General features: G+C 39.5%; 1 protein-coding gene and 1 pseudogene across 1 annotated transcript in view; both read right to left on the bottom strand.

Annotated features, from left to right (window-relative positions):
• LOC136491187 (cell number regulator 4-like) overlaps positions 1-19,638 on the bottom strand; it is a 33,946-nt gene extending 14,308 nt beyond the window's left edge. The window contains exons 1-3 of the mRNA XM_066487429.1: positions 19,516-19,638; positions 19,214-19,285; positions 18,873-19,097 (exon numbers count right to left, since the gene is read on the bottom strand). Coding sequence (XP_066343526.1) covers positions 18,873-19,097; positions 19,214-19,285; positions 19,516-19,591 — 373 coding nt within the window. The 5' untranslated portion in view covers positions 19,592-19,638. The remainder of the gene's footprint in view (positions 1-18,872; positions 19,098-19,213; positions 19,286-19,515) is intronic.
• On the bottom strand, positions 2,213-3,362 carry LOC136510448 (carboxylesterase 15-like; annotated as a pseudogene).
• Positions 19,639-26,459: the final 6,821 nt, after the last annotated feature.

Raw genomic sequence — 26,459 nt, 5'->3', positions numbered from 1 at the left:
AGACATACCACCATAACTTGGGATCAGGTGGCTACCCGACTACCATTAAGAAGTGGAACAAAATAGAAGCAAACATTCTTACCAAGGGTATCACACCAGAATCACTCGAGTGAGGAGAGCGTGCAAAGAATTGATTTTTTGCTCATGGGGGAACACTAGACCAGGAGACAGGGAAGTGCGTTTATGGCGCAAGACTGCAAGAAGCAGTAGAAAGATTGTTTTATACTCAGAGAGCTACTGCTAGTGGTGCATTCAGGCCCAACAGAGAGAAGGATGAACTGACATATGCCATCGGGACTATTGAACACGGTGGCCGAACTAGAGGCTGTAACACCCCAAAATTTGCCACTTTTAAAAATAGAGTTAAAATGATTTATTTGTGAATTTTTGTGCACATGAAAACATAGGAAAATAAATTTTTTTATAAATTTAAAATTATCATAAGGTAGAAACATGTTTGTTGCATTCATGCCGGTCGCACCTCGTGTTTCTATGTGCAAAATGTGTGTTTTTATACGTTTAGGAGATGAATATCTATCTCTAGAAATTTTCGAGCTTCTTTCTGGAATTAAATTCCTGCCTCCTTCACTTTAATCTTTATGTTCCAAGTTCCCAACAATATTTCTATGAGCTCCAAATACTTTATTTGGGTTCATCATGTTTTAAAGTGTCTCTACAAATTTTCCCCAAATTTTCGGAGGTCCCGAAGTATTTTTCGTGGCTTAAATATCAATTCTGGACATTTCTAGAATTATTTTATCCACGAAATTAATTAATTCTGAAAATAATAAGTCTCTTATTTATCCCAACGCTCAAAGCCCATGTGCAATAATCCTAATAAATCCTAAAGGCCCATGCATTTATTTACTAATGGGCTTTAATGATTATCTAGGCCCATTAGTAAATATGGAGGGTGTAACATCAATTAGTATCATATCGCTAGTTGACGTGGACGTGGGGAGTTTTTCTTTCTAAATATATCAACCAACCCCTTGGGCAAAGCACACCAAAACTACCATATGAGGAGCGCCTAGTTTGGGAAATCCCTCATGTAGTAAATTATATTTTTCTCCTCTTTCTCTCGCCGTTGCTGTCGCCATCGCCATTGCCGTTGCCATCTTGCTCCTCCAACGCCACCGAGGGACCCCTAGGTAAGACCGCCATCTAAAATATTTTCCCAGACTTCATCTTCTTCTTTTAAAAGCGTAGTTTCGTCGGTTTAGATCCAAAATACGTTTTCACTTATTTACATATTTGTCACTGATTTTGTTTTAGTCATAACTTCTCTGTTCTAACTTCGATTTGATCCGTTCAAATTGTGTTAGGTTCGTAATTTCATAATCTACGTGTTCATACTACTGTTTAGTATGTTTTTAACTTTTAAAATTCGTGATTAGATTTAATCTATTATTCGATTAAAAGAAATCTTGTTTAAATCATATATTCTGCGTCTTAGATCTGTTTTAGTCCATTCAAGTTGCGTTAGATTCATAGTGTCAAGATCTATGCATTAGTAATAGTGTTTATCATGTCACTAATGCTGGAATTTCATGGTTTAAATCATAACTTGAATAACAATTACGCAACTGGGTTTTATAAATAAAATATGATTTGTTTTACTTTAGTATTACAATTCAAACTTAAACTTGACTTAATTTATATTACCTATAGAATATCCTATAAAATATTAACGTTAAAATGATGTGAAAACAAATTTCCTGTCCAAAACCAATAGTTTTAATATTTTTAATTAAACACTACATTTTTGCATTAATGAAATAATAAACATTAGTTACATTATGTTTTATAATTATAACAAAAAATAAAAAAAAGTTAGGTTATAGATTTTTCCTATGTGCAATAAAGAAAAAAAATCCATATTTTTAACAAAATAATTTTATGCCTTTTATTTAATTTATTATGTATTTAACAAGACTATTGCATTTTATTAAAAAAATTTGCTCAAAACAGGCGGGAAACGAAACTGCAGCCCACCTTTACTCCCGGGTGGGAAGCACACCCGGGAGTAAAGGTGGGCTGCAGTTTCATGGCCTGCCAAAAAAAACCCTTTACTCCTGGTGCGTGTTACCAACTACTCCCGGTTGGTAACAAGCACCGGGAGTAAAGGTACATTTACTTCTGGTTGGTAACACGCACCGAGAGTAAAGGACCTTTACTCCCGGCTGGTGGCTGGCACCGGGAGTAAATCTCCCTAGTATATATGCGCCAGTGCCTGGCGCAGATCAATTCCCTCCTCATCTTCCTCGTCGAATAGCCACCCTTTCTCCTCTTCTTCCTCGTGCCGCCGCCGGTCGCCACCCCACCTCGCGCCGATGAGCCCTCCACCGCGCGCGCCTCCACAGTCTTGAGGTGAGTTCTCTCGGCTTTCACATTTCGGGTCGAAGATGAAGAACCCGTGGCCCTGGCCCCCTCTGAACACGGCAACACGGCAAGTTTGGCTTCCCCATCACCATCAACCTAGTGGCATAGTCCTGTATGCGGTCGTGCAGCACGTCCTGGTCCAGGTCCACGACGAGTAGCGGTGGGAAGGCGACATCGTCCAGCGGGACGCTGTCCGGCCCGAACGGGTTGGCTGCCGGGTCGTGTGCCAACGGGCAGTGCCAGGCGCCACGCCTAGTCGAACAGCGCCGCACCGTGTTCGTCAACAAGGCCAGCTGCCTCGAACAACATCCTCTCCTCGACGGCAAAGAAGGGCCAGACTAGGACGCACCCGGCGATCCGGATGATGGGGTCGAGGGTGAGCTGGCCACTGCCGTACCGGACGGCGACGTGGTACATGATGTTGCCACGGGCCGAGTCGCCATAGACGAACACCCTGCCCAGGTCGGCCGAGTCGTCGGCCAGCCACGGGTCGGCCTCGGCCTGGGCACGGAGCCACGACAGGATGGCCTCAGCGTCACGGTGCGTCACAGGGAGGCAGTGCTCGGGCGGTAGTCGGCGGAGAGCACGAGCGCTGGGAGCTCCACGGCGAGCCTAAGCGCGCCAGCATGGAAGTGGGGCCGCTCAAAGCTGCACAGGCATAAGCCGCCGTCATGGAAGTAGACGAGCACCGGCAGCTTTTTATTGGCCGTTGTCGTGTTGTCATCGGTGGGCCTGTACTTGCGGAGGCGGAGCGCGTGCGTGGCGTTGTAGATGACGTCCTTCCACTGGACGAGCAGGTTGGACGGCACCTTGCCCTAGAGAGGGAGCGCGGAGTACTTCACGGAGCGCGTCACGGTGCTGTCGCTAAGAAGCTGCATGATGTCGAGGTAGTCGTCGCTAAGAAGAAGTTCACTCCTCGGCTAGCTCCACGACGTGCGGCGCGGTCGCTAAGAAGAAGTTCACTCCTCGGCTAGCTCCATGACGTTTAGGGTTTATACGGCAGAGCACCACCGCCCTCGTTAGGGTTTATACGGTGGAGCACCGCCGCCCTCGTTCACCCTAGGGTTTAGGGTTTATACGGTGGAGCACCGCCGCCCTCGTTCGCCCTAGGGTTTACGGTTTATATGGCGGAGCACCGCCGCCCTCGTTCGTCCATGTGTACAAACATATATACGATGGAGCGGAGCACCGTCACTCTCGTCACACCGCCCTCTCTCGCGGCCTAGTTGATCAACATTCGTATTATCATTATCGTTAACGCTAAACAATCACACTAGGGCGAATTGTGTTGGTGACTTGGGCGAACCGCGTTGTTGATGTCACCGACGTGGTTCGCCCTAGTCACCGACGCAATTTGCCCTCGGTCGTTTATGTATAGCCCTAATTCGCCCTAGTACTGACGCAGTTCGCCCTGGTGTGGCGAATTGCGTCCGTGACCGAGGGGCAAGATTTAATAATGCATATTGTTCGTAGATTTTATGCATGTAAGCAAAGATTTGACGTACTATATATTGGTTTTGTTTTTTGAAGCTAGATGGCCGACCCAAGAAACATGGATGAGGAGGAGTTGATGATGAATTTAATCAACACTGGCACTCAAGTTGCTGGCGATGATGGTGCTAAAAATAACGTGCAAGAGGATGCAGATGACGGGAGTCAGTACTTAGCTCTTGAACAAAATGAGCAAGAACATATTGGTCAAGTATATATTTTTTATTATTAGCTATTTATATTATCATATGTCTTATGTGTGCTCATGACATTAAAAATAATGTTTATGTTTTGTAGCCCTCTGGATCGACATCAACAACTACAACGAAGAGTAAAAATATTCGAGGTCCCAAAAAGCCATTGGAGGGCCGCTTCATCATCTCAGAGTTCAATGTGGATACAGGCGAACTGGGGGGCCAAATAAAATGAAATTCTTGCACCACTGTGGTTACCTTGTATGGGACCGGCTTCTGATCAGTACCCGCGAATGGAAGAAGAAGACCAATGCTCCTCATATTAGTTTTGTCTCCGATCGTGACAAGACGTTAATTTGGAATGATGTCTTGGAACATTTTATGCTCCAAACAGATGGTTATGATGATATAATAGATGGTGATGAATTGAAGGAGCGAGTTAGGGATTGGGCAATGAAGAAGATGGCCACCCAGTTTCAGACTTGGAAGAAACACCTATACACGATGTATATCAAGAAGAACATAGCACCAGATTTTACTGTCCTAGGCCTGATCTCAAAGCAGAGGCCCTATTGGGATGAGTTTGTATAGTACAAGATGTCAGAAGAGGGTGTGAGTCGGGTGATAAAGAACCAACGTAATGCCCAATAAAATACATAACACCATAACTTGGGATCAGGTGGCTACCCGACTGCCATTAAGAAGTGGAATAAAATAGAAGCAGACATTCTTACCAAGGGTATCACACCAGAATCACTCGAGTGAGGAGAGCATGCAAAGAATTAGTTTTTCGCTCATGGGGGAACACTGGACCAGGAGATAGGGAAGTGCGTTTATGGCGCAAGACTGCAAGAAGCATCAGAAAGATTGTTTTATGCTCAGAGAGCTACTGCTAGTGGTGCGTTCAGGCCCAACAGAGAGAAGGATGAACTGACATACGCCATCGGGACTATTGAACACGGTGGCCGAACTAGAGGCTGTAACACCCCAAAATTTGCCACTTTTAAAAATAGAGATAAAATGATTTATTTGTGAATTTTTGTGCACATGAAAACATAGAAAAATAATTTTTTTTATTAATTTAAAATTTATCATAAGGTAGAAACGTGTTTGTTGCATTCATGCCGGTCGCACCTCGTGTTTCTATGTGCAAAATGTGTGTTTTTATACGTTTAGGAGATGAATATCTATTTCTAGGAATTTTCCAGCTTCTTTCTGGAATTTAATTCCTACCTCCTTCACTTTAATCTTTATGTTCCAAGTTCCCAACAATATTTCTATGAGCTCTAAATACTTTATTTGGGTTCATCATGTTTCAAAGTGTCTCTGGAAATTTTCCCTAAATTTTTGGAGGTCCCGGAGTATTTTTCGTGGCTTAAATATCAATTCTAGACTTTTCTAGAATTATTTTATCCATGAAATTAATTAATTTCAAAAATAATAAATCTCTCATTTATCCCAATGCTCAAAGCCCATGTGTAATAATCCTAATAAATCCTAAAGGCCCATGCATTTATTTACTAATGGGATTTAATGATTATCTAGGCCCATTAGTAAATATGGAGGGTGTAACATCAATTAGTATCATATTGCTAGTTGACGTGGATGTGGGGAGTTTTTCTTCCTAAATATATCAACCAACCTCTTGGGCAAAGCACACCAAAACTACCATATGGGGAGCCCCTAGTTTGGGAAATCCATCGTGTAGTAAATTATATTTTTCTCCTCTTTCTCTTGCCGTTGGTGTCGCCGTCGTCGTTGCTGTTGCCATCTTGCTCCTCCAACGCCACCGAGGAACCCCTAGGTAAGACCGCCATCTAAAATATTTTCCCAGACTTCGTCTTCTTTTAAAAGCGTAGTTTCATCGGTTTAGATTCAAAATACGTTTTCACTTATTTACATATTTGCCACTGATTTTGTTTTAGTCATAACTTCTCCGTTCCAACTTCGATTTGATCCGTTCAAATTGCGTTAGGTTCATAATTTCATAATCTACATGTTCATACTACTGTTCAGTATGTTTTAACTTTTAAAATTCATGATTAGATTTAATCTATTATTCAATTAAAAGAAATCTTGTTTAAATCATATCTTCTGCGTCTTAGATCTGTTTTAGTCCATTCAAGTTGCGTTAGATTCATAGCGTCAAGATCTATGCATTAGTAATAGTGTTTATCATGTCACTAATACTAGAATTTCATGGTTTAAATCATAACTTGAATAACAATTACGCAAGTGGGTTTTATAAATAAAATATGATTTGTTTTACTTTAGTATTACAATTCAAACTTAAACTTGACTTAATTTATATTACCTATAGAATATCCTATATATGGTTTTATATAATTCAAACACATGAAGCAAATGGTTTTATGAGTAGATCTCTCGGTAGTTGTATCTTTTCAACCATAGCTCCGAGTAGAGTGCTTTTCACATCTTTGTGTTCGTAGCGAGACGTAGATTCGTTTCACAAACTTTTCATTTTGATTTTATGATTGGTGTATTGTTCTAATTTAGATCTATTGTTTGCTTCATGTATGATTGTATGGATGCTTGTGTGGTGCTTTATGATTTCGTCCAGTCGGTGAGATATATATGGTGATCAAAAAGAAAAAGGAGTATGTTGAAGATTAAAGCTTACTAAAGGATCGGTGTTTTAAGGCAAGTATAGCATAGGACCATCCTTGTTGCCTATTCATTGTTAATCATTTAATTCATACTGCATGTGTCTACCTTGACTACCACTAAGGATATCCTAGTCTTTTGTACTTGTACCTTGACTCCTATGGGGTACTGCATTGGGTAGTATGATGCTAGTGCTCAACTACAACCATGATCTTGTAACTTGACTAATGGAATATGCAATAAACATTAAAAGATGCTTTTTAGCAACATGGAACAAGGGGGCTAGAGCATTGGGCTATTTTTATGGTGCTCTAGATTCCTCTCCCTAAGGACTTATTTGTAAGTGATTATCCGGGACTTATAGTATAGCTGTGAGGGCTACATGGCTCTAGCTTTAGCTCAGTATGAGGACCTTTTTTAGCTTGTTAGTGGTTACCTTTATGGTGCAAGAGGGGTGTGTTCCGGGTTGAATATAGTGCGGCCTCTGTCCATCAGTGTATAGGCTACGCGTCATTGTGCCTGCCGGAAGGGGAGCTCTACATTCACAGGCCACAGAAACCTAGCGGCCCTAACTTGTTAGACGAACCTTTGAAAGGTTTCATAGTGAATACTGCCGGCCTTCCTTGGTAATGGTCAAGAGGCTGATCACCTCGGGCGAAAGGGTAAATCATGACTCACAGTGAAAGTGTACAACCTCTACAGAGTGTAAAACTGGTATATCAGCCATGCTCTCGGTCACGAGCGGCCTTGGAACATTTACAGAATAGATGATGAACACAGATGATACTGATGATGAAGATGCTCACCAATGGTTAATTGTTTATGCTATTCATTATTCATGTTTACCTGATCATGTGTTTATGGGCTTAAGGTGAACTTGTTGCTACTCAATTGCTAAAATCATGACTCATTAAAAGCTAATCGCAGTTAAACCAGTGTCAGCCTTTTGAGCCTCATGAACCCCATGTTATATTTATTGAGTACGACATGTACTTACGCTTGCTTTATTTTCAATTATTTGGATAAAAATCCTGGATGGGTACCAGATTACTAGAGTTTGGAGGAATTAGGCTTGTGATCAACCAGTCAGTTGTCCCTTTGGATTTGGAGTCTTCGCCTAAAGATTGGAGTTGTCTTTACGCTGTCTATACTCTAAGGTTATAATCTTTATACTAATACGTTATGTATTTAAGCATTGTCTATTGATATTACCCTTATTTATAGCTATATGTGAGATTTGACTTCCTGGGCTCACATATGGTGTGTATCTGGTTTTGTTCTAAAAACCAGATGCTACAAAGTGGTATCAGAGCAATGCTAACTGTAGGACACAAGCCTAGTTAGAAATTGGCCGTGTTAAGGTTTTGAAGTTGCTACAAAAACCCTTGCTCTATGAACCTTGATATTTTCTTTTCTACTATATCTCTACCATTGTTATTCATCTCTACCTTGGTGCTTATTTTAAAGTCTTTGTTCTCATCTTCACTCCTTGATTTGATATGCTTTTAGAACTATTTCTCATCACCTTCTTGTGTAATCCGAAGATATGTCTTAGGATTGTTACCCCTAATTCAATAAGGACGATAGTATCGTAAGTTGAGTCAATGATTGAGTTGTGCACCATTATTGCTTGTTGAACTATCATTATGCTTATGCTTGTTTTGGATTTTTGTAATGATTGCAATGATCTTGTTGGGTGTCCCCACAAAATCATTTAGTTTATAGGCCTAAGGCATAAGGATTAGTGAAATAAATAGTTGGGTTATGATTTTCTTCTGTTCTTCCTATCCTGTTGTTTCAGAGCAGTTCGCACTCTTCAACATATATCTCTGATTTTGGATGATAAAAAATCATGAGAAAATTCTAGACAATAGTAGACTTCAATATCTTTCTCTGAGCGTAAGAATCACCTTAATAGCTATTTTGGTTATGGAGATATGAAAATCACAAGGCGATGTGTCTGTGCTGTTTGGAACCTGGAATAGTTTCTGTTGTGCACTGTTTTTGACCAAGTTAACTGCAGAATTTGGAAAAGTGTTCTATAAAGAAGTTGTGGAGAATTTTATAATCTTTCCAACGGTATAAGCTACAACTACATTGGATTAACACAATGGGAGTTACAGCTGTTTTACTGCACTTTTGTTTTTCATCTCGTGAGAAATTCTAGATTTCTTGTTCTTGCCCTACACGAGAGCTTCTTTGGGGTGTCAGGATGTCCTTATGCTAGTTAATCCATCTAGAAGAAGGTTCAAGCTACCCTGTTGATCTCATCTTAAGGGGGTAGCCAAGTTGAATAATTTGCAAGCTGAAGTGTCATACGTTCTTGTTTGCGCAGCGGAAGCATGGTGGTACCCAAAGATGTGAGAGAAACTCAGAGTTTCAATCAAGTTTGGTTCAATGAAGGTTTATCCAAGATCAACAAGATTTTGGTAGAGCTACCGGAGAAGTTTTCAAGCTAGTTTGGATCAAGAAACCTCAGCTAAGTGTTGATGGAGTCCAAGAAGAGGTTGAAGTAAAACCCATGTATTAGCTTTGCCAGATCTAGACAAGAGTTTCATATCTACAATGATGCACCTTGTCAAGGTATGGGATGTGTCCTTATGCGAGAAGCAAAGTAGTGGCTAGTTCATTAAGTCAACTAAGGAAGTGTGAGTTGAACTATCTAACATGTTATCTGGAGTTATCCATTATGGAGCATGGAAGTACTGTCTTCTTAGAAGTAGGAGTGACATCTAGGAGGATCACAAGAATCTACAGGACATCTTCACCATGTTGGTCTTGAGCTTGTAATATCTTCGTTGGAACGAGATTGATTATGACTTGGAAAAGTGCTATACCTTAGAGAAGTAGAAGTCGCAGCCGATGCCCTTAGCAACAGAGAATCATGCTAAGAAGGTTCAGGTGACACCAAGGACTAAGAGTTGTATTCCCATATCGAGCAACTTAGCCAAAAACATTAATGTTTTGAAGATTGGTGGTAGAATCTCCTTCTAACAAGATGTTCGTCCGGCTTCCTCGGAAGGTGGATATTTTAAGAAAGAGAATTGGTATTATAGGAAGGTGGCCTAGTGATTGGAGTTACCTGGGAATTGTCCAAGGTATCTATCAGAATCTTGGAATCAGTTTGATAAGTTACTTTGAATAAGATTCACAGGTATGCAAAGTAAGACGGAATTCTTATCAGGACGATGGAACTGCACGAGGAAGTAAAGAAGAAACCAAGAACGAAGTATCCCTATCTCCTAGTCAATGTCATCCGAATCTCGAGGATGAGATTCATCTTAAGGGGGTAGAATTGTAACACCCCAAAATTTGCCACTTTTAAAAATAGAGTTAAAATGATTTATTTGTGAATTTTTGTGCACATGAAAACATAGGAAAATAATTTTTTTTATTAATTTAAAATTTATCATAAGGTAGAAACGTGTTTGTTGCATTCATGCCGGTCGTACCTCGTGTTTCTATCTGCAAAATGTGTGTTTTTATATGTTTAGGAGATGAATATCTATCTCTAGGAATTTTCCAGCTTCTTTCTGGAATTTAATTCCTGACTCCTTCACTTTAATCTTTAAGTTCCAAGTTCCCAACAATATTTCTATGAGCTCCAAATACTTTATTTGGGTTCATCATGTTTCAAAGTGTCTCTGGAAATTTTCCCCAAATTTTTGGAGGTCCCGGAGTATTTTTCGTGGCTTAAATATCAATTCTGGACTTTTCTAGAATTATTTTATCCACGAAATTAATTAATTCCGAAAATAATAAATCTCTCATTTATCCCAACGCTCAAAGCCCATGTGCAATAATCCTAATAAATCCTAAAGGCCCATGCATTTATTTACTAATGGGCTTTAATGATTATCTAGGCCCATTAGTAAATATAGAGGGTGTAACATCAATTAGTATCATATCGCTAGTTGACGTGGATGTGGGGAGTTTTTCTTCTTATATATATCAACCAACCCCTTAGGCAAAGCACACCAAAACTATCATATGGGGAGCCCCTAGTTTGGGAAATCCCTCGTGTAGTAAATTATATTTTTTTCCTCTTTCTCTCGCCGTTGCTGTCGCCGTCGCCGTTGCCATTGTCGTCTTGCTCCTCCAACGCCGCCGAGGGACCCCCAGGTAAGACCGCCATCTAAAATATTTTCCCAGATTTCGTCTTCTTCTTTTAAAAGCGTAGTTTCGTCGGTTTAGATCCAAAATACGTTTTCTCTTATTTACATATTTGCCACTGATTTTGTTTTAGCCATAACTTCTCCGTTTTAACTCCAATTTGATCTGTTCAAATTGCGTTAGGTTCGTAATTTCATAATCTACATGTTCATACTACTGTTCAATATGTTTTTAACTTTTAAAATTCGTGATTAGATTTAATCTATTATTCGATTAAAAGAAATCTTGTTTAAATCATATCTTCTGTGTCTTAGATCTGTTTTAGTCCATTCAAGTTGCGTTAGATTCATAGCGTCAAGATCTATGTGTTAGTAACAGTGTTTATCATGTCACTAATACTGGAATTTCATGGTTTAAATCATAACTTGAATAACAATTACGCAACTGGGTTTTATAAATAAAATATGATTTGTTTTACTTTAGGATTACAATTCAAACTTAAACTTGACTTAATTTATATTACCTATAGAATATCCTATATATGGTTTTATATAATTAAAACACATGAAGCTAATGGTTTTATGAGTAGATCTCTCGGTAGTTGTATCTTTTCAACCATAGCTCTGAGTAAAGTGCTTTTCACGTCTTTGTGTTCGTAGCGAGACGTAGATTCGTTTCACAAACTTTTCATTTTGATTTTATGATTGGTGTATTGTTCTAATTTAGATCTATTATTTGCTTCATGTATGATTGTATGGATGCTTGTGTGGTGCTTTATGATTTCGTCCAGTCGGTGAGATATACGTGGTGATCAAGAAGAAAAAGAAGAAGTACGTTGAAGATTAAAGCTTACCGAAGGATCGGTGTTTTAAGGCAAGTATAGCATGGGACCATCCTTGTTGCCTATTCACTGTTAATCATTTAATTCATACTGCATATGTCTACCTTGACTACCACTAAGGATATCCTAGTCTTTTGTACTTGTACCTTGACTCCTATGGGGTACTGCATTGGGTAGTATGATGCTAGTGCTCAACTATAACCATGATCTTGTAACTTGACTAATGGAATATGCAATAAACATTAAAAGATGCTTTTTAGCAACATGAAATAAGGGGGCTAGAGCATTGGGTTATTTTTATGGTGCTCTAGATTCCTCTCCCTAAGGACTTATCTGTAAGTGATCATCCGGGACTTATAGTATAGCTGTGAGGGCTACATGGCTCTAGCTTTAGCTCAGTATGAGGACCTTTTCTAGCTTGTTAGTGGTTACCTTTATGGCGCAAGAGGGGTGTGTTCTGGGTTGAATATAGTGCGGCCTCTATCCGTCAGTGTATAGGCTGCGCGTCATTATGACTGCCGGAAGGGGAGCTCTACATTCGCAGGCCACAGAAACCTAGCGTCCCTAACTTGTTAGATGAACCTTTGAAAGGTTTCATAGTAAACCCTGCCGGCCTTCCTTGGTAGTGGGTCAAGAGGCTGATCACCTCGGGCGAAAGGGTAAATCATGACTCACAGTGAAAGTGTACAACCTCTGTAGAGTGTAAAACTAGTATATCAGTCGTGCTCTCGGTCACGAGCGGCCTTGAAACATTTACGGAATAGATGATGAACACAGATGATACTGATGATGAAGATGCTCACTAATGGTTAATTATTTATGCTATTCATTATTTATGTTTACCTGATCATGTGTTTATGGGCTTGAGGTGAACTTGTTGCTACTCAATTGCTAAAATCATGACTCATTAAAAGCTAATCGCAGTTAAACCAGTGTCAGCCTTTTGAGCCCCATGAACCCCATGTTATATTTGTTGAGTACGACATGTACTTACGCTTGCTTTATTTTCAATTATTTGGATAAAAATCCCGGATGGGTACCAGATTGCTAGAGTTTGGAGGAATTAGGCTTGTGATCAACCAGTTAGTTGTCCCTGTGGATTTAGAGTCTTCGCCTGAAGATCGGAGTTGTCTTTACGCTATCTATACTCTGAGGTTATAATCTTTATACTAATACATTATGTATTTAAGCATTGTCTATTGATATTACCCTTATTTGTAGCTATATGTGAGATTTGACTTCCTGGGCTCACATATGGTGTGTATCTGGTTTTGTTCTTAAAACCGGGTGCTACAGAGGCAAAGGAAGTGTCTCATGCGAGCATGGATTCCCTTAGGACAGACCTTCCTAAAGAAGCCGCCAGAGAAAGAAGGAAGAAGAGGCACAGCGGCTCTAGAGGTTGGAGGAAGCGGTGCGTGAAGCACAGGAGTGGGAAAAAAACCTTGAAGTGAGAATGCAGGAGGAAATCAGAAGGCAAGTGTAAATAGCAGTGAGTGCAAGCAAGCAGGCATCAGAGCCAGGAATCAACATTAGCCAATCTATTTAGTTGAAAAGCAGCTGCGCTTCCACAAAGATACCAAATCAAGGGGACACAGGACTACGCTTCCCTGTGGATGACATCACTTAACCTTGTACATCGTGTGAGCTACACATTCCGAAGGGGAATTCCACAATCAAGGTGGCTATCGGTCTTGTTAATCCTATCGACCGAACCAAGACACCAAGGATTCATAGAAATATAATCCAAGAAGGATATACTACCATCTCGGTAGATAAAGCTAAAAAAGGTTTTAGTGATTTGCCTCTTGACATTCCTAGAGGTGATGGCGAGAAGACTCTTGGAGAAGCAGAGAAGACATTCATTCTATGGCGTAAGCGCTACATCATCATTCCCGGGATGTCGCCTCCACCTCCTCCTGAACTACATCACAATAGGTGCGGATGAAAACACTACATCATTAATTTATATTGGCTTAAATAATTAACAATTTGCTCATAATAATGTCATTCCTTTTTTTGTAGTAGATCCTCCCCCAACCTAAGTCCAATTGTTCAATCGCCAGATCATCATAGTGCTCTATACGATGACAATGTGTTGGAAGGCGAGGCTGCATCCACACCATCTCCAAGGAGGTCTCCAACGCCGCAACCGCAACCTCTAAGGAGGTCTCCAACGCCGCTGCCACCACCTCCAAGGAGGTCTCCAATGCCTCCCCCGCCCCCACCTACCAAGAAGCCAAGTACTAGCAAGAGGCCAGCCCCGCAAACGAAGAACTAGCCCCCCGCCGGTAAAGAAAGCCATCGTGAAACCAAGGGCTATTCCCAAAATAATATCTGAAGAGAAGGAAGAAGTAACTGATGCATATAAAAAAGATATGTCTAGATTCTATGATAAACTTAAAAAGGATCAAGAAGCAAGGAGTAACCCGGAGAAACCATACTTCTTCGTAGCTCTAGATATTCTAAGAAAAAAGGTGGCTTCTTACCAGCAACAACAGCGGGAATCTCGTAAGCCGTCTAAATCAACGTTAACGGACTATGACCGCAGTCTCACCAAGTCAATTGAGGCGGCACAGAAAAAGAAGCGGGCAGGGAAAGGAGTTGCACAACTCGAACAACAATCGCACCAATCAGTCCCCCGCTAGTTGTTGGTAATGAATATGCTTTGAATTTAGGATTAATGCATCAGGCAAACATACCTCCGGATATCGATTTGGATCACCTTGGTGAATTTATTGAAGAGACTGGTCTCGACCTTTACCAGATGTTTGGTGATGGAAACATTGAGAGTGCGGCGGAGGTTGATATTTGGAAGAAAAAAATTGTACTAGACTAGAGTCTATACAACCCTCAAGCCTTAGGTGATCTAGAGACACAAATGTACCTGCTAAACAAGTGGTACATGCAGGCGTCTACCGGTGGATACTTCTGCATTGATGTCAGAATTAGAGACGAACATTGGTTCCATGACGATGATGTTATGTATGTTGACTTTGCAGAATTTCATCAACTATGCCATCTGACCTCTCTAGACAAAGTTATCATTAGCTGCTATTGCCTGTAAGTAATAATTCTTTCGATCTATTATTAAACTCATCATATGTGTGTATATGCATATAAATTATCCTAACAAGTACTATATATATGCAGATTTACAATGATAGAGCACAGAAAGAAAGGCTGCAATAAAATTGGTTTTGTTGATCCCCATATAGTATTCAAAGACCCAGTTACTCTAAAGCCTAATTGGAAGTCTAAGTCAGAGAGTAACCTCATGAACTTCTTAGTGAACCAATGCCATAAGAAGGATATACTCTTTCCCTACAACTTCAAGTGAGTGTTAATAATGTCGATCATCCTTAATGGCTCATATGTTGATTCTAGTTAATTAATGAGTGTCATGCGTTATATCCTATAAACACATTCAGCAATCACTGGATATTGATGGACATCGATCTGGTGAAAAGTCACTTGATAATCTATGACTCGATGAGAAAACCACAACAAGACTACCAAGATATGATAGATATTATCCAGAGGTAATTTCGGTATCTCTAGCAACTATATATACACACAAACATGATGATTAACTATATCTGATGATGTGGCAAATTTTTTATTGGGCAGTGTTTGGAAAACCTTTATTGAGAAGCAACACATGGGAAATGCAAAGCGCCACTGAATGTAATCCCTTTGAAAGTAAGTCCCCTAAATCGCATCATCTTTATTAATTAAACATATAGCTTTCATCGGATCACCAGATTGGATGACAAATCTTTTTCTCGTAAAGTGGTGTCTAAGGTAGGAACAGGGAAACAACTACTGTGGTTACTATGTTTGCAAGTTTATCAAAGAGCTCTCCCAAAGAACTCCTACAGAGAGACTCAAAGTACGTTAAAAATACACTATATATTTATTTAATTATTATTATTGATTGTGTTACTATGTCTTTATATATATATATGTATGTACATATATTAATTTATTTTCCTTTAAGTCAAACCTGTAGGCTCGATGGTTGGAGGAAAAGGTCATACGACAAGATCAAATCAAAGCAATTCAAGAGTCTATAGCCGGATTTTTTAATGACCAGGTCATCGATTCCAAAGGCAAGTTCTACTTTGACCCAACACTGCCATGGAAGTCAAGCTAGAGAATGAGAGGAAACTTGTTATATCACAAACAACTGTAATACAATCTTTTGTAATATATGCACATAAAATAATATAATGTAAAATACACATATGCATGCATGCATGTAAATATATATATGATGCATGCATGCATATATATATATATATATATATGCTTGAATTGTGTGATTTAATATGTTCATTGTGCTTGAACCAAAACATACTATACGCGCGTATAAATATATTATTAGCAGCGTACAATACGACTTCGAAAACCTATTTTGAAAAGAAAACAAAAAAATGAAAAGAAATGAAAAAAGAAAAAAAAAACTTCAGTCCTGGTTCGTATTACCAACCGAGACTAAAGGGTGCCGGCCTCGTGGCATGTCAGGAGGCACCTTTAATCCCAGTTGGTGTTACCCACCGGCCTTTAGTCCCGGTTCCTGACCCGGGACTAAAGGACCCCCTTTAGTCCCGGATGCTTGCTCCCGGGTGGGGAACCGGGACTAGAGGGGGTTCCCCACCGGAAGTAAAGGCCGTCTCTATACTAGTGAACGTCACAGACACGTCTTATTACTTAGCCCTAACCTCCTGTGTTTTATTTTGTGACATGGCACTAGACTCATCCGGTTTTTAAAATAAAATATTTTCTTGCCTTCTCAAGGATATGCAGCCATAGAACAAGGACAATGTATAGTACTCCCTACGTTCTAAATTGTAAGTCATTTTAGTTTATTAAGGTGCATAGTTTTTACCGTGTATCAAGACATAACATATATCTAGATACATAACAAAAATTATGTATCTAATAAAAAATAAAATGACTTGCAATTTGGATTTTTAGGGAATACTGTTGTATAGGTTGCCCCAAGCCTTCAAAGAACTCTAGCACTACCTCTGTCCTAGAGACAATGCAATTCTAGTATAGTGTCATATTTTAGTACCTTATATTTGACCAATTATAAATAAAAAAGTATCAATGTTTATAATACTAAATAAATACCATTAGATTAATAACAAAATTTGTTTTTCATAATAAATTAATTTAAAATCATAAATGTGAATATTATTCACTAGAAACTTGATCAAACATGAACAAGTTTTTGTGACATGCAACCCATAGTTGTATTCTTTTCAGGACAGATGTAGTATTTAAAGTTTGTGATTTGAGCAGGTTTTAATACAATGATGTGAGTGCCATTTTATGACATGACAATATTTTTTAGAAGAGAGATAAAATGAGTTTCATAAAATGGTTTAGCTCACTTTATTGCTATGGATAAGTCATGGAATTGAATGTTATGAAGAGACTATCATAAAATAAAATTATATATTAAAAATAGTTGTTTCATTCAAATTTTACAGCATTAATTCTAGCTGATGTGGTAGTTTGAAACAGCGCCATAAAATGTTTCACGAGGAATAGCTGATGTGACCAATGTACCTTGTAAGGCCATCTCGTAGTCACAGACTTAGAATCTACAGCCTGTTCGGTTGGCTGGTTCGTATCGTTGCTGGTTCATGAAGAAGTACTGCTGACTGATTTGTGTGAGAGAAAAATACTGTTCTGGCTGGCCTAGCCAGCCCAGCCAGCCCGCCCGCCCCAGCCGAACAGGCGGCTAATCGTGAGATGAATCGATTTCGAAAGTATTGCGTACCAGTACTACTCCCTCCTGCCTCCATAAAAAAGATGCAATGAATTATAAGATCTGTGCAAGTTAAACTAGCTTAACTTTAAATAAATTTATATTGAATAGTTTTAATTCATTTATATTTCTAACTAGGTTTTTATGAAAAAAAATATATTTCATATTTAATTTGCAGGTACTTATTTTGTATTAGAAATATTAGTACTTTTTTTATATAATTATGACTAAATTAGTCAAATTTCAAATCATTCGACTATAACACAATACTCTGCACTATAGGGATTTTTTACCTACCAATTTATAATCCAGGGTCCAAACACCAAACGGGCCAACAACCAGAATTTTAGACTTCTAGTGACGGCTTGTCCTAGTGTTTTAGCATTCAAAATTTAGTATAAATTTTTTCTACTAAATGCTGCCAAGTGAGGATTCCCCTGTGTTATAACAAGTGATAGTGTTTTACAACTACTTAAAAACACTAGGAGAATCTCATCATTTTGGTAGTGATGTACTCCCTCCGTTCAGAAAAGAATACAATTATGGGAAATGTGTCAGTCCAACTAGTTTAACTTTGACCAAGTTTATAGTAAACAGTATTCACATTTATGTCTCTAAATAAATTTATTATGAAAATATATTTTATAACTAATCTAATGTACTTATTTTGTCTCAAGGATGTTAGTACTTTTTCATCTAATTTTTGTTAAAGTCTAAACTGTTTGACTTCTCAAAATGTAAGAATTATATTTTTTTGTGGAATGAGGGAGTATTGTTACCATTGTCATACATGAAAGGAGTATATATATATATATATATGGTGAGTATATTCAGTAGCCAACTACAAAATAAGTTATTCTGTAGCCACCTCCCTTTACGATAATTTTATATACTAGTTTACGATAATGTCAATACATATTTACGATAGCTGGGTTACTATAACACATGGAGATATTTACCATAACGTTATAGTAAATCACTTAGTAAGGAGTTTCTATAATCTCATAAATTAACATAGTAATTATCGTAACTCAAAGTGGCTACAGAATAAGTTATTTTATAGCCCGCTAGTGGTAGTGTATATATATATATATATATATATATATATATAGTCCATGGAGCGCAGGGCACTGCTGAGATGAGTGATGAGTAGGGATGAAAATGGTACGGATATTTTCCGACCGTATTCGAAACCGAATCCGTTTAGAGGGGTTGAGATCTGTCCGTATCCGAGTCCGGATATCAAACATCTGATACCGTATCCGTATCCGAATACTCAAATCGCATATTTATGATGTCGATATCCAATCGTATCCTATACGACATAGTTGACAGTATCCGTATTCGAATCCGAATCCGGACAGAAATATGAAAACAAATGTAATATCGGTGATATCCGTCCGTATCCGATCCGTAGTGATGAGACATTGCAGGCGCCCTTGCTTACCATCGGCCGGGTCGGCGCCTCGGTTCTTGAGCTCTCGGTACATCTGGGAGAGCGCGCATGGCCTGCACCAGAAGTGGACGCAGCAGTCGCCGCACGGCTCCGGCGGCAGGCCGTACGCCGCCCGGAGCTTGCGACGGTAGGTGCAGGTGTAGAGGCAGTGACACGGGACCAGGACCACCCCGGCATGCAGCAGCAGGCAGTAGATCAGGCCGGCCAGACCACAGGCTGATGAAGTGATGATGCACACAACGTAAGACGACACTTGCTTGTTAATCTACAAGTTGTTCTTCTATCGTTCCACTTCAGTTCAGTTTGAACAGAAAACAGAGATCGTATCTTACATGTGACGCCCTTGTCTAAGACCTCTGCCACCTGTCCGAACGGGATACACGGGCAGAAGAACGACAGGCAACCTGCAGCACCACCGTCGGTTATTACCAGCTGTAGCTGGTGAAGTCGTCGTCTTTAATTTGGCTCGCAGGAAAAATTCCACAAGAACTTACATATGTATACGCTTAATAATCTATATGATGTATTATTACTGCAACTTGGACTGAAAATTACACAAGAATATAATCTATTATAATCGATTTGTGTTGAATAAGGCTTTAGTTGTTTTTCCAGAAGAAGAATGGCGACTCACAGCTCTTGCAGTCGCTGAAGCAGCCACAGAGGCCGGTGGTCCATGCCCCCGCCGGCGGTGGATACCCGCCGCTCATCTTCTAGTTCTAGCGCGGATCCGAGGTTATAACAATTAACAATCGAGATATAAGTGCGAGTGCATCAGCTTGGCAATTAACCATATTTATAGATGCGGTCTAGAAAGGCCAGGGGCTGTAGGCTACTAGGCTGTCTGTTCTACCAATCAGATTAAAGAATGGATTTGGTTATGCCAAAAATAAACGGACATCTTATTTGATATTATATATATGCTGGGAGACGGAGACTCCATCGAATTTAATTTGCTACCTATAGGATTTATTTAATTTCATCTCCCTTTGTTCCAGTAGGAAAGTTGTTTTAGCTTTGTCATAAATCAAACTTCATTATCTGGTTTTCATCCAGTTTATAGAAAATGCACAAACATTTACAACGTCCAAACTAGATTTATTATATACACTATTAAATATACTTTTTTTGATACTGTACATATTAATATATTTTTCTATAAACTTGTCAAAGTTACACTACATTGACTTATGCCATTGTCAAAATGGTTTTCGCCAATGGCAATCTCACCGCTGGTTTTATTCAAACTTGTAAGAAATACCAATCCTATCAAGGTTTTAGTGATTTTGGTTGTTGACTGACAGCGTAACCATTTGGACTAACAATGATTGCGAGCACAGAAGGCCGGTACAATAGTCCATAGAATGCAAAGATGCACTTGAGCTAGTATACAAGGTGAAGATAAAATCAGTATTTTTTATGGTCATTATATGACAAATCCGACAATCAACATATCGGTTAAGTGAAAGACTATATCAACATCATAGTAGCCCAAATGACCTCAATCTGTGGCACAAGCCACATGAAACACACCATGGTGCAATCTCATGTGTTAATCTAATGACAGTTTGATCCTAGGGCTGTCATGAAGCATCCCATGGGATAAAGGGCCCACCATCCATGCAAGAAATCACAAATTGTCGGAGAAACTACCTTCGATACCTACCAACCGCCTTGGAGAAGCATTGAGAAGCGTAGGATCATGAGGCGGTGTATCCCATGGTCAGCCAACCACTTGGGAGGAGTCACTCAACCCCACCTAGCAGGCAAACCACCTCTCCCTTTAGCTAAAAATGCCCCCTCTGCTCATACACACCATAAAAAGAGGTGTTGGCACCACTCTCCAAACATCACTCTAGTTACTCTCTCTTTAGTTTAGGTTGGCTTAGTTGGGAGGTAGAGTTGAGTCAAGCATTGCTTGGTGGGTTCTAGAAGTAGTCTTCAGGAGTCTGGTACAGCTCTTATATATTTCCCTTTGTAAGACATTTCAAGTTATCAGTATATTATATTTCTACATACATCATTTGAGTGCAACTTATTCCTTGCAGTTGCCTTGATCTCTATTTAAACCATAGGGTTATAATCTTAGTCTTGTTTAGTATAACGGGATCCTTCATAGCATGAGTTTCCTTGCTCCTTAGTGGATGCTCTAGTCTGAGATTAGAGTAGTACCATATAGTGTAAACGTGAGTTTCATAGTTTTTCTAAAATCATGCTCATTCTTTTTTTTTTTGATAAGGAAGAGCTCGTCCTCAAATCATGCTCATATTATGGCGCCTAAATTGGAACTATTTGAGTCTTCTATGGACTTGTTTTGGTTTTTAATTGCCAATGGATGCACTTGTATATATTATAATTATCTTAGTATAAAACAAGTGTTGTCTGATCATGTTAGTGTCACTTGACTCTATGTATGGCCATGTATAGGAAGCATGCATTGTTTGTCGTCAAAGTATGGATGACATGACTTATAGATACCACTCCAGAAAAACTAGCAATACAAAACAAATTTTAGAAAAAGCCTAAAAGATAATAGATAACGAGAGTATCTAATAGCGAGAATAGTCTGTGTCACTTAGCTTTCTACGTAGTTTGGCTGGTCAGCATCAACTAATTGTAATAAATAGCGAGAGTATCCGCTAGCAAATAAACATTTAAAGGAATTCATACAAAAAATAAAAAAATTTCAAACTAGCCACCATAAGATATTTATGAGCACCACTATCAACAATATAAAAAGTCAGTACTGATATATAACGACTGAACGTAACTCATTGAAACAGCCTATATACCAACATATAAGGAGAAGTTAAAGATGGGTTGTGGTATAGTGATATATATGATTTTTGAAAAAAAAATGAAAGTACTTTGCTAAATTCTAAGCTAAAACAATTTTTCTATGATTTTTCTTATATTAAACTAGATTTGGGATTTTAAATCGTAATTTTTTTCTAAAAAAACATGTAATATTTTTTAAAAGAAATATTTGTAGTCTGAATTACCCCTGAACCACGAAGTCCGATCTACTGTACACCCTTGTAGTTGACGTGACGTGACACAGCTGGCGTGATGTTGTTTTACAGTTTTAGAAAAAAAAACATAGAGTATACAAACAAATGATTTTATATAAAAATTTAAACTAAAAGGGGTTAAAATTCTGGTTTTCTAAAGGGGAAATCGGATTATCATAAAAGTTAATAATTAACGGAGTCAGAAAGATAAACACTCGCTCTTCTAGGACCAGGCCCAGCCCAGCCCATCCAAGGGTCCAATCAGGCAGCTACTCGCTTGGCTACAGGCCTGCTACACATCTGCTGCCCCCTCCGCTCCGCTGTAACACCATAAAAATTACAAGATTTTCAAATAGGTAAATTTGATTTAATTTGGTATTTTGTAAGCATTTCAACCTAGAAAAAAAACTTTGTTAAAATGAAAATCAAATATAAGGTTTAGCAACTTGTTTGTGCATTGGAATTATTGGAATGTGTAACTTTGTCAAAAATTCAAAATGATTCAAATGGATTTGAAAAAAAAAATTAAAAAAAATTTCCTCTCCCCCTCACTCTCTTTCGGCCTGGTAGCAAAATCAGCAAGCAGCTGGCCCAGCTCCCCATTTTTCTCTTCCCCACGGCCTACTCTCTCTTTTTCCTTCCCCTTCTTCCGCAGGCCTGCCCAACTTCGCACACCACCCGACCCAGCAGAGCCCGCATCACCGCGCCTCCTCTCTCCCTTGCTCTATCTCGCTGACCAACGGACCCCGCCTCCTCTTCGCGCGTAGTCACTAACGCACCGGGCCCATTTGTCAGCGTCATCTCTTTCCTCCCATCCTGGAACCGGACTCTACTCCACCAGAGTCCGTCGTTGCCCCATTCCGCGCGATGTGGCGTGCTCCCCACGCCATAGCCCCCTTATAAGCCGGAGGCCCTACGCTGCATCGCCACCACCCCACCGCATAACTCTAGCGCAAGCCGCCGCCTCCACCCGAGCTTGCAGCGCCCCGCTTTTTTATCTCGCCGATGGGCAGAGCAAGGTTGTCGACGTCGTCTGCTTCTCCCCTTCCGTCCCTGACCTGCTGCCAAGTTTCGCACGGAGGTAAGCAAGCCGTAGGTGCCATCTACCTCTACCCATCTAGCTCTCTGTCATTCTCGCACCATCGCCGGCGAGCCAGAGCCGTCAAATCAAGTGCCGCACCGCCTCTACTTGCTCGCAGCCGCCCTAGATCCCCCTAGACGAGCTCGCCGTGTGCCCCTCTTTCTCCCCATGCCATCTCCGAGTCTACCGTGGCCTCTAGGGTTGTCCATGTTATCGCCGATGAGCTCTGTGTTGCCAGCCATGGAAGCCACCACGCCGGAGACACTGTGCCGGCCAGAGTAATCCTCCCAACCTTCGGTAGCCATCTAATCTAGGTGGAACGATCAGGATTAGAACATACCCCTTCGCACCTTAACCGGTTTCCACCACATCACCGCTGACCTGGTCGCCTCCGACCCACCGTCGCACTTTTGCGCTTAGCCCCCTACAGTTTCACATAATTGAACCCACAGTCCAAGGCGTGTTTCCAGAATACGTTTTCCTATTCTGAAAGCGTAGTTTCTTTCTAGTAGATTCAAAATATGTTTTCATCTCTTTATAGTTTTGCCACTAGTTTTCTTTAGACCATAAAATCTTTGTTTTAACTCTAATTCAATCCGTTCAAGTTGCGTTAGATTCGTAATTACGTAATCTACATGTTCATACTATTATTAAACATGTTTTTAACTTTTGAAATTCGAGGTTAGATTTAATCTATTATTTTATGAAAGGAAATCTTGTTTAATTCATAACTTCTTTGTTATAGCTCCGATTAGTGTGTTTATCGTGTCTGTGTGTTCGTAGCAACGTGTAGAATATTTTTAAAACCTTTTCACTTATTGTTTCATATGTTTGATGTATTGTTCTAATTTAATTCTATTGTTTGCTTTGTGTATGATTGCATGGATGCTTGTGTGGTGCTTTATGATCATGTCCAGTGGATGAGCTTTGTGTTGGTGATATAAAAGAAGTTGGTGATCTAGAAGAAGTCCTTTGGAGGTTACAATTCAATAGAAGAAGGATCTGAGTTTAAGGCAAGTATAGCATAGGATCTTCCTTGTTGTCCTATACACCTCTAATCATTTAATTCATACTACATGTGTCTACCTTGAATACCACTAAGGATTTTCTAGTACTTTGTTACCCCGTACTTTGATACCTATGGGGTATTACATTGGGTAGTATGATGCTAGTGCTCAAACTAAAGCCATGATCTTGTAACTTGACTAATGGTATATGCAATAAACACTAAAAGATGCTTTTTAGCAACATGGAACAATGGGCTAGAGCATTGGGTTGTTTTTATGGTGCTCTAGATTCCTCTCCCTAAGGACTTATCTATAAGCGAACATCTGGGACTTACAGTACAACTGTAAGGGCTACATGGCTCTGGCTTTAGCTCAGTATGAGGACCTTTTCTAGCTTGTTAGTGGTTACCTTTATGGCGCAAGAGGGGCTCTGACAGGTATGATCTCGACCTACCAAGAGGGTGCACTTTGGTTTCTTGGTATTTTGTTAGTCATTCCTTGGAGGGGGTCATGCTTATTGATGGGGAAACCTTAACAGCCCTAACTTGTTAGACAAACCTTTGAAAGGCTTCATAGTGAACCCTGCCGACCTTCCTTGGAAGTGGGTCAAGAGACTAGTTACCTCGAGCGAAAGGGTAAATCATGACTCACAGTGAAAGTGTACAAATCTCTGCAGAGTGTAAAACTATTATAACAGCCGTGCTCATGGTCACGAATGGCCTTGGACCCTTACAGAATAGATGATGAACACTGATGATACTGATGTTGAAGATGCTCATTAATGATTACTATTTATGTTATTCATTATTAATGTTTACCTGATCATGTGTGTAAGTGGACTTATGAATAAACTTGTTACTCCACCATTGCTAAAACCATGAGTCATTAAAAGCTAATCATAATTAAACCAGTGTTAGCCTTTTGAGCCTCATGAACCCCATGTTATATTTGTTGAGTACGACATGTACTTACGTTTGCTTTATTTTTCAATTATTTGGATAAAAATCTCGGATGGGTACCAAATGGCTAGAGTTTAGAGGAATTAGGCTTGTAATCAACAAGTCAGTTGTCCATGTGGAATTGGAGTCTTCACCCAAAGATCGAAGTTGTCTTTTCGCTATTTGCTGTCTAAGATTATATCCTTTATACTAAGTATGTTATGTATTGAGCATTGTCTTTCGATATTACCCTTATTTGTAGCTATATGTGAGAGTTGACTTCCTAGGCTCTCATATGGTGTGTATTTGGATTTGTTCTTAAAACTAGGTGCTACAAAGTGGTACAGGAGCAATACTGACTGTAGGACACAAGCCTAGTATAACCTGGTCATTTTAAGGTTTAGAAGTTGCTACAAAAACCCTTACTCTGTGAACCTTGATATTTTCTTCTCTACTATATCTCTACCCTTGCTATTACACTCTACCTTGGTGCTTATTTTAAAGTCTTTGTTCTCATCTTCAATCCTTGGTGTGATATGCTTTTAGAACTGTTCCTCACCACCTTCTTGCATAATCTAAAGATGAGTCTTAGGATGGTTACCCCTGGTATAATGAGGACGATAGTATCGCAAGTCGAGTCAATGAATGACTTGTGCACCTTTAGTGTTTCGTTGAATTATCATTATGTTTATGCTTGTTTTGGATCTTTGTAATGATTGCAATGATCTTGTTGGGTGTTCCCACTATTTCATTTAGTTTGTAGGCCTAGGGTATAAGGATTAATGAAATAAATAGTTGAGTTATGGTTTTCTTCGGATTTCCCTATCCTGGCTTTATTGGCTTATATCTCTATTCTTGGATGACAAAAAATCATGAGAAAATTCTGTACAATAGTAGACTTCAATATCTTTCTATGACCGCAAGAACCACCCTCATATCTGTTTTGGTTATGGAGTTATGAAAATCACAAGATGATGCAACCGTGCTGTCTAAAATCTAGAGTAGTTTCTGTTGTGTACTATTTTTGACTACATGAATTGCAGAATTTGGAAAAGTGTTCTATAAGGAAGTTGTGGAGGATTTGATAAGCTTTCCAACGGTATAAGCTACAACTTCATTAGATTAATAGAATGAGAGTTACAGCTGTTTTACTGCCCTACTATTTTTCATCCCGCGAGGAAAAATTAAGTTGTTTGTTCTTAGATATGCACATGCATTCCTTGGCACGTCAGAAGGACATTATGATAGTCAGCATACCAAGAAGAAGATGCAAGCTACCCTTTTTGTGTCCCCTAGTTGATCTTTTCTTATGGGCGGTAGCCAAGTTGAAGTATTCATAAGATGAAGTTTCTTACATTCTAGCGCTTTGTTTGGGAGTATTAGTTATCTCTGGGGTTTGGTCTTCTCTTGTCTCTATTGCCATCAATCCTATCTTGTCATCTCTTGAAGCTACAATTAAGGATGTTATGAACGACTTGAGTTCTAATTCATACATGTTGAAAATAGATGGTTGCTACCAGGAGAAGTGCTTCGCATGATGA

This window comes from Miscanthus floridulus, chromosome 1 (genome assembly GCF_019320115.1).
Source record: "Miscanthus floridulus cultivar M001 chromosome 1, ASM1932011v1, whole genome shotgun sequence".
Lineage (NCBI taxonomy): Eukaryota > Viridiplantae > Streptophyta > Magnoliopsida > Poales > Poaceae > Miscanthus > Miscanthus floridulus.
The sequence above is the reverse complement of the archived record's forward strand: the minus strand, read 5'-3'. Positions and strand labels throughout refer to the sequence as shown.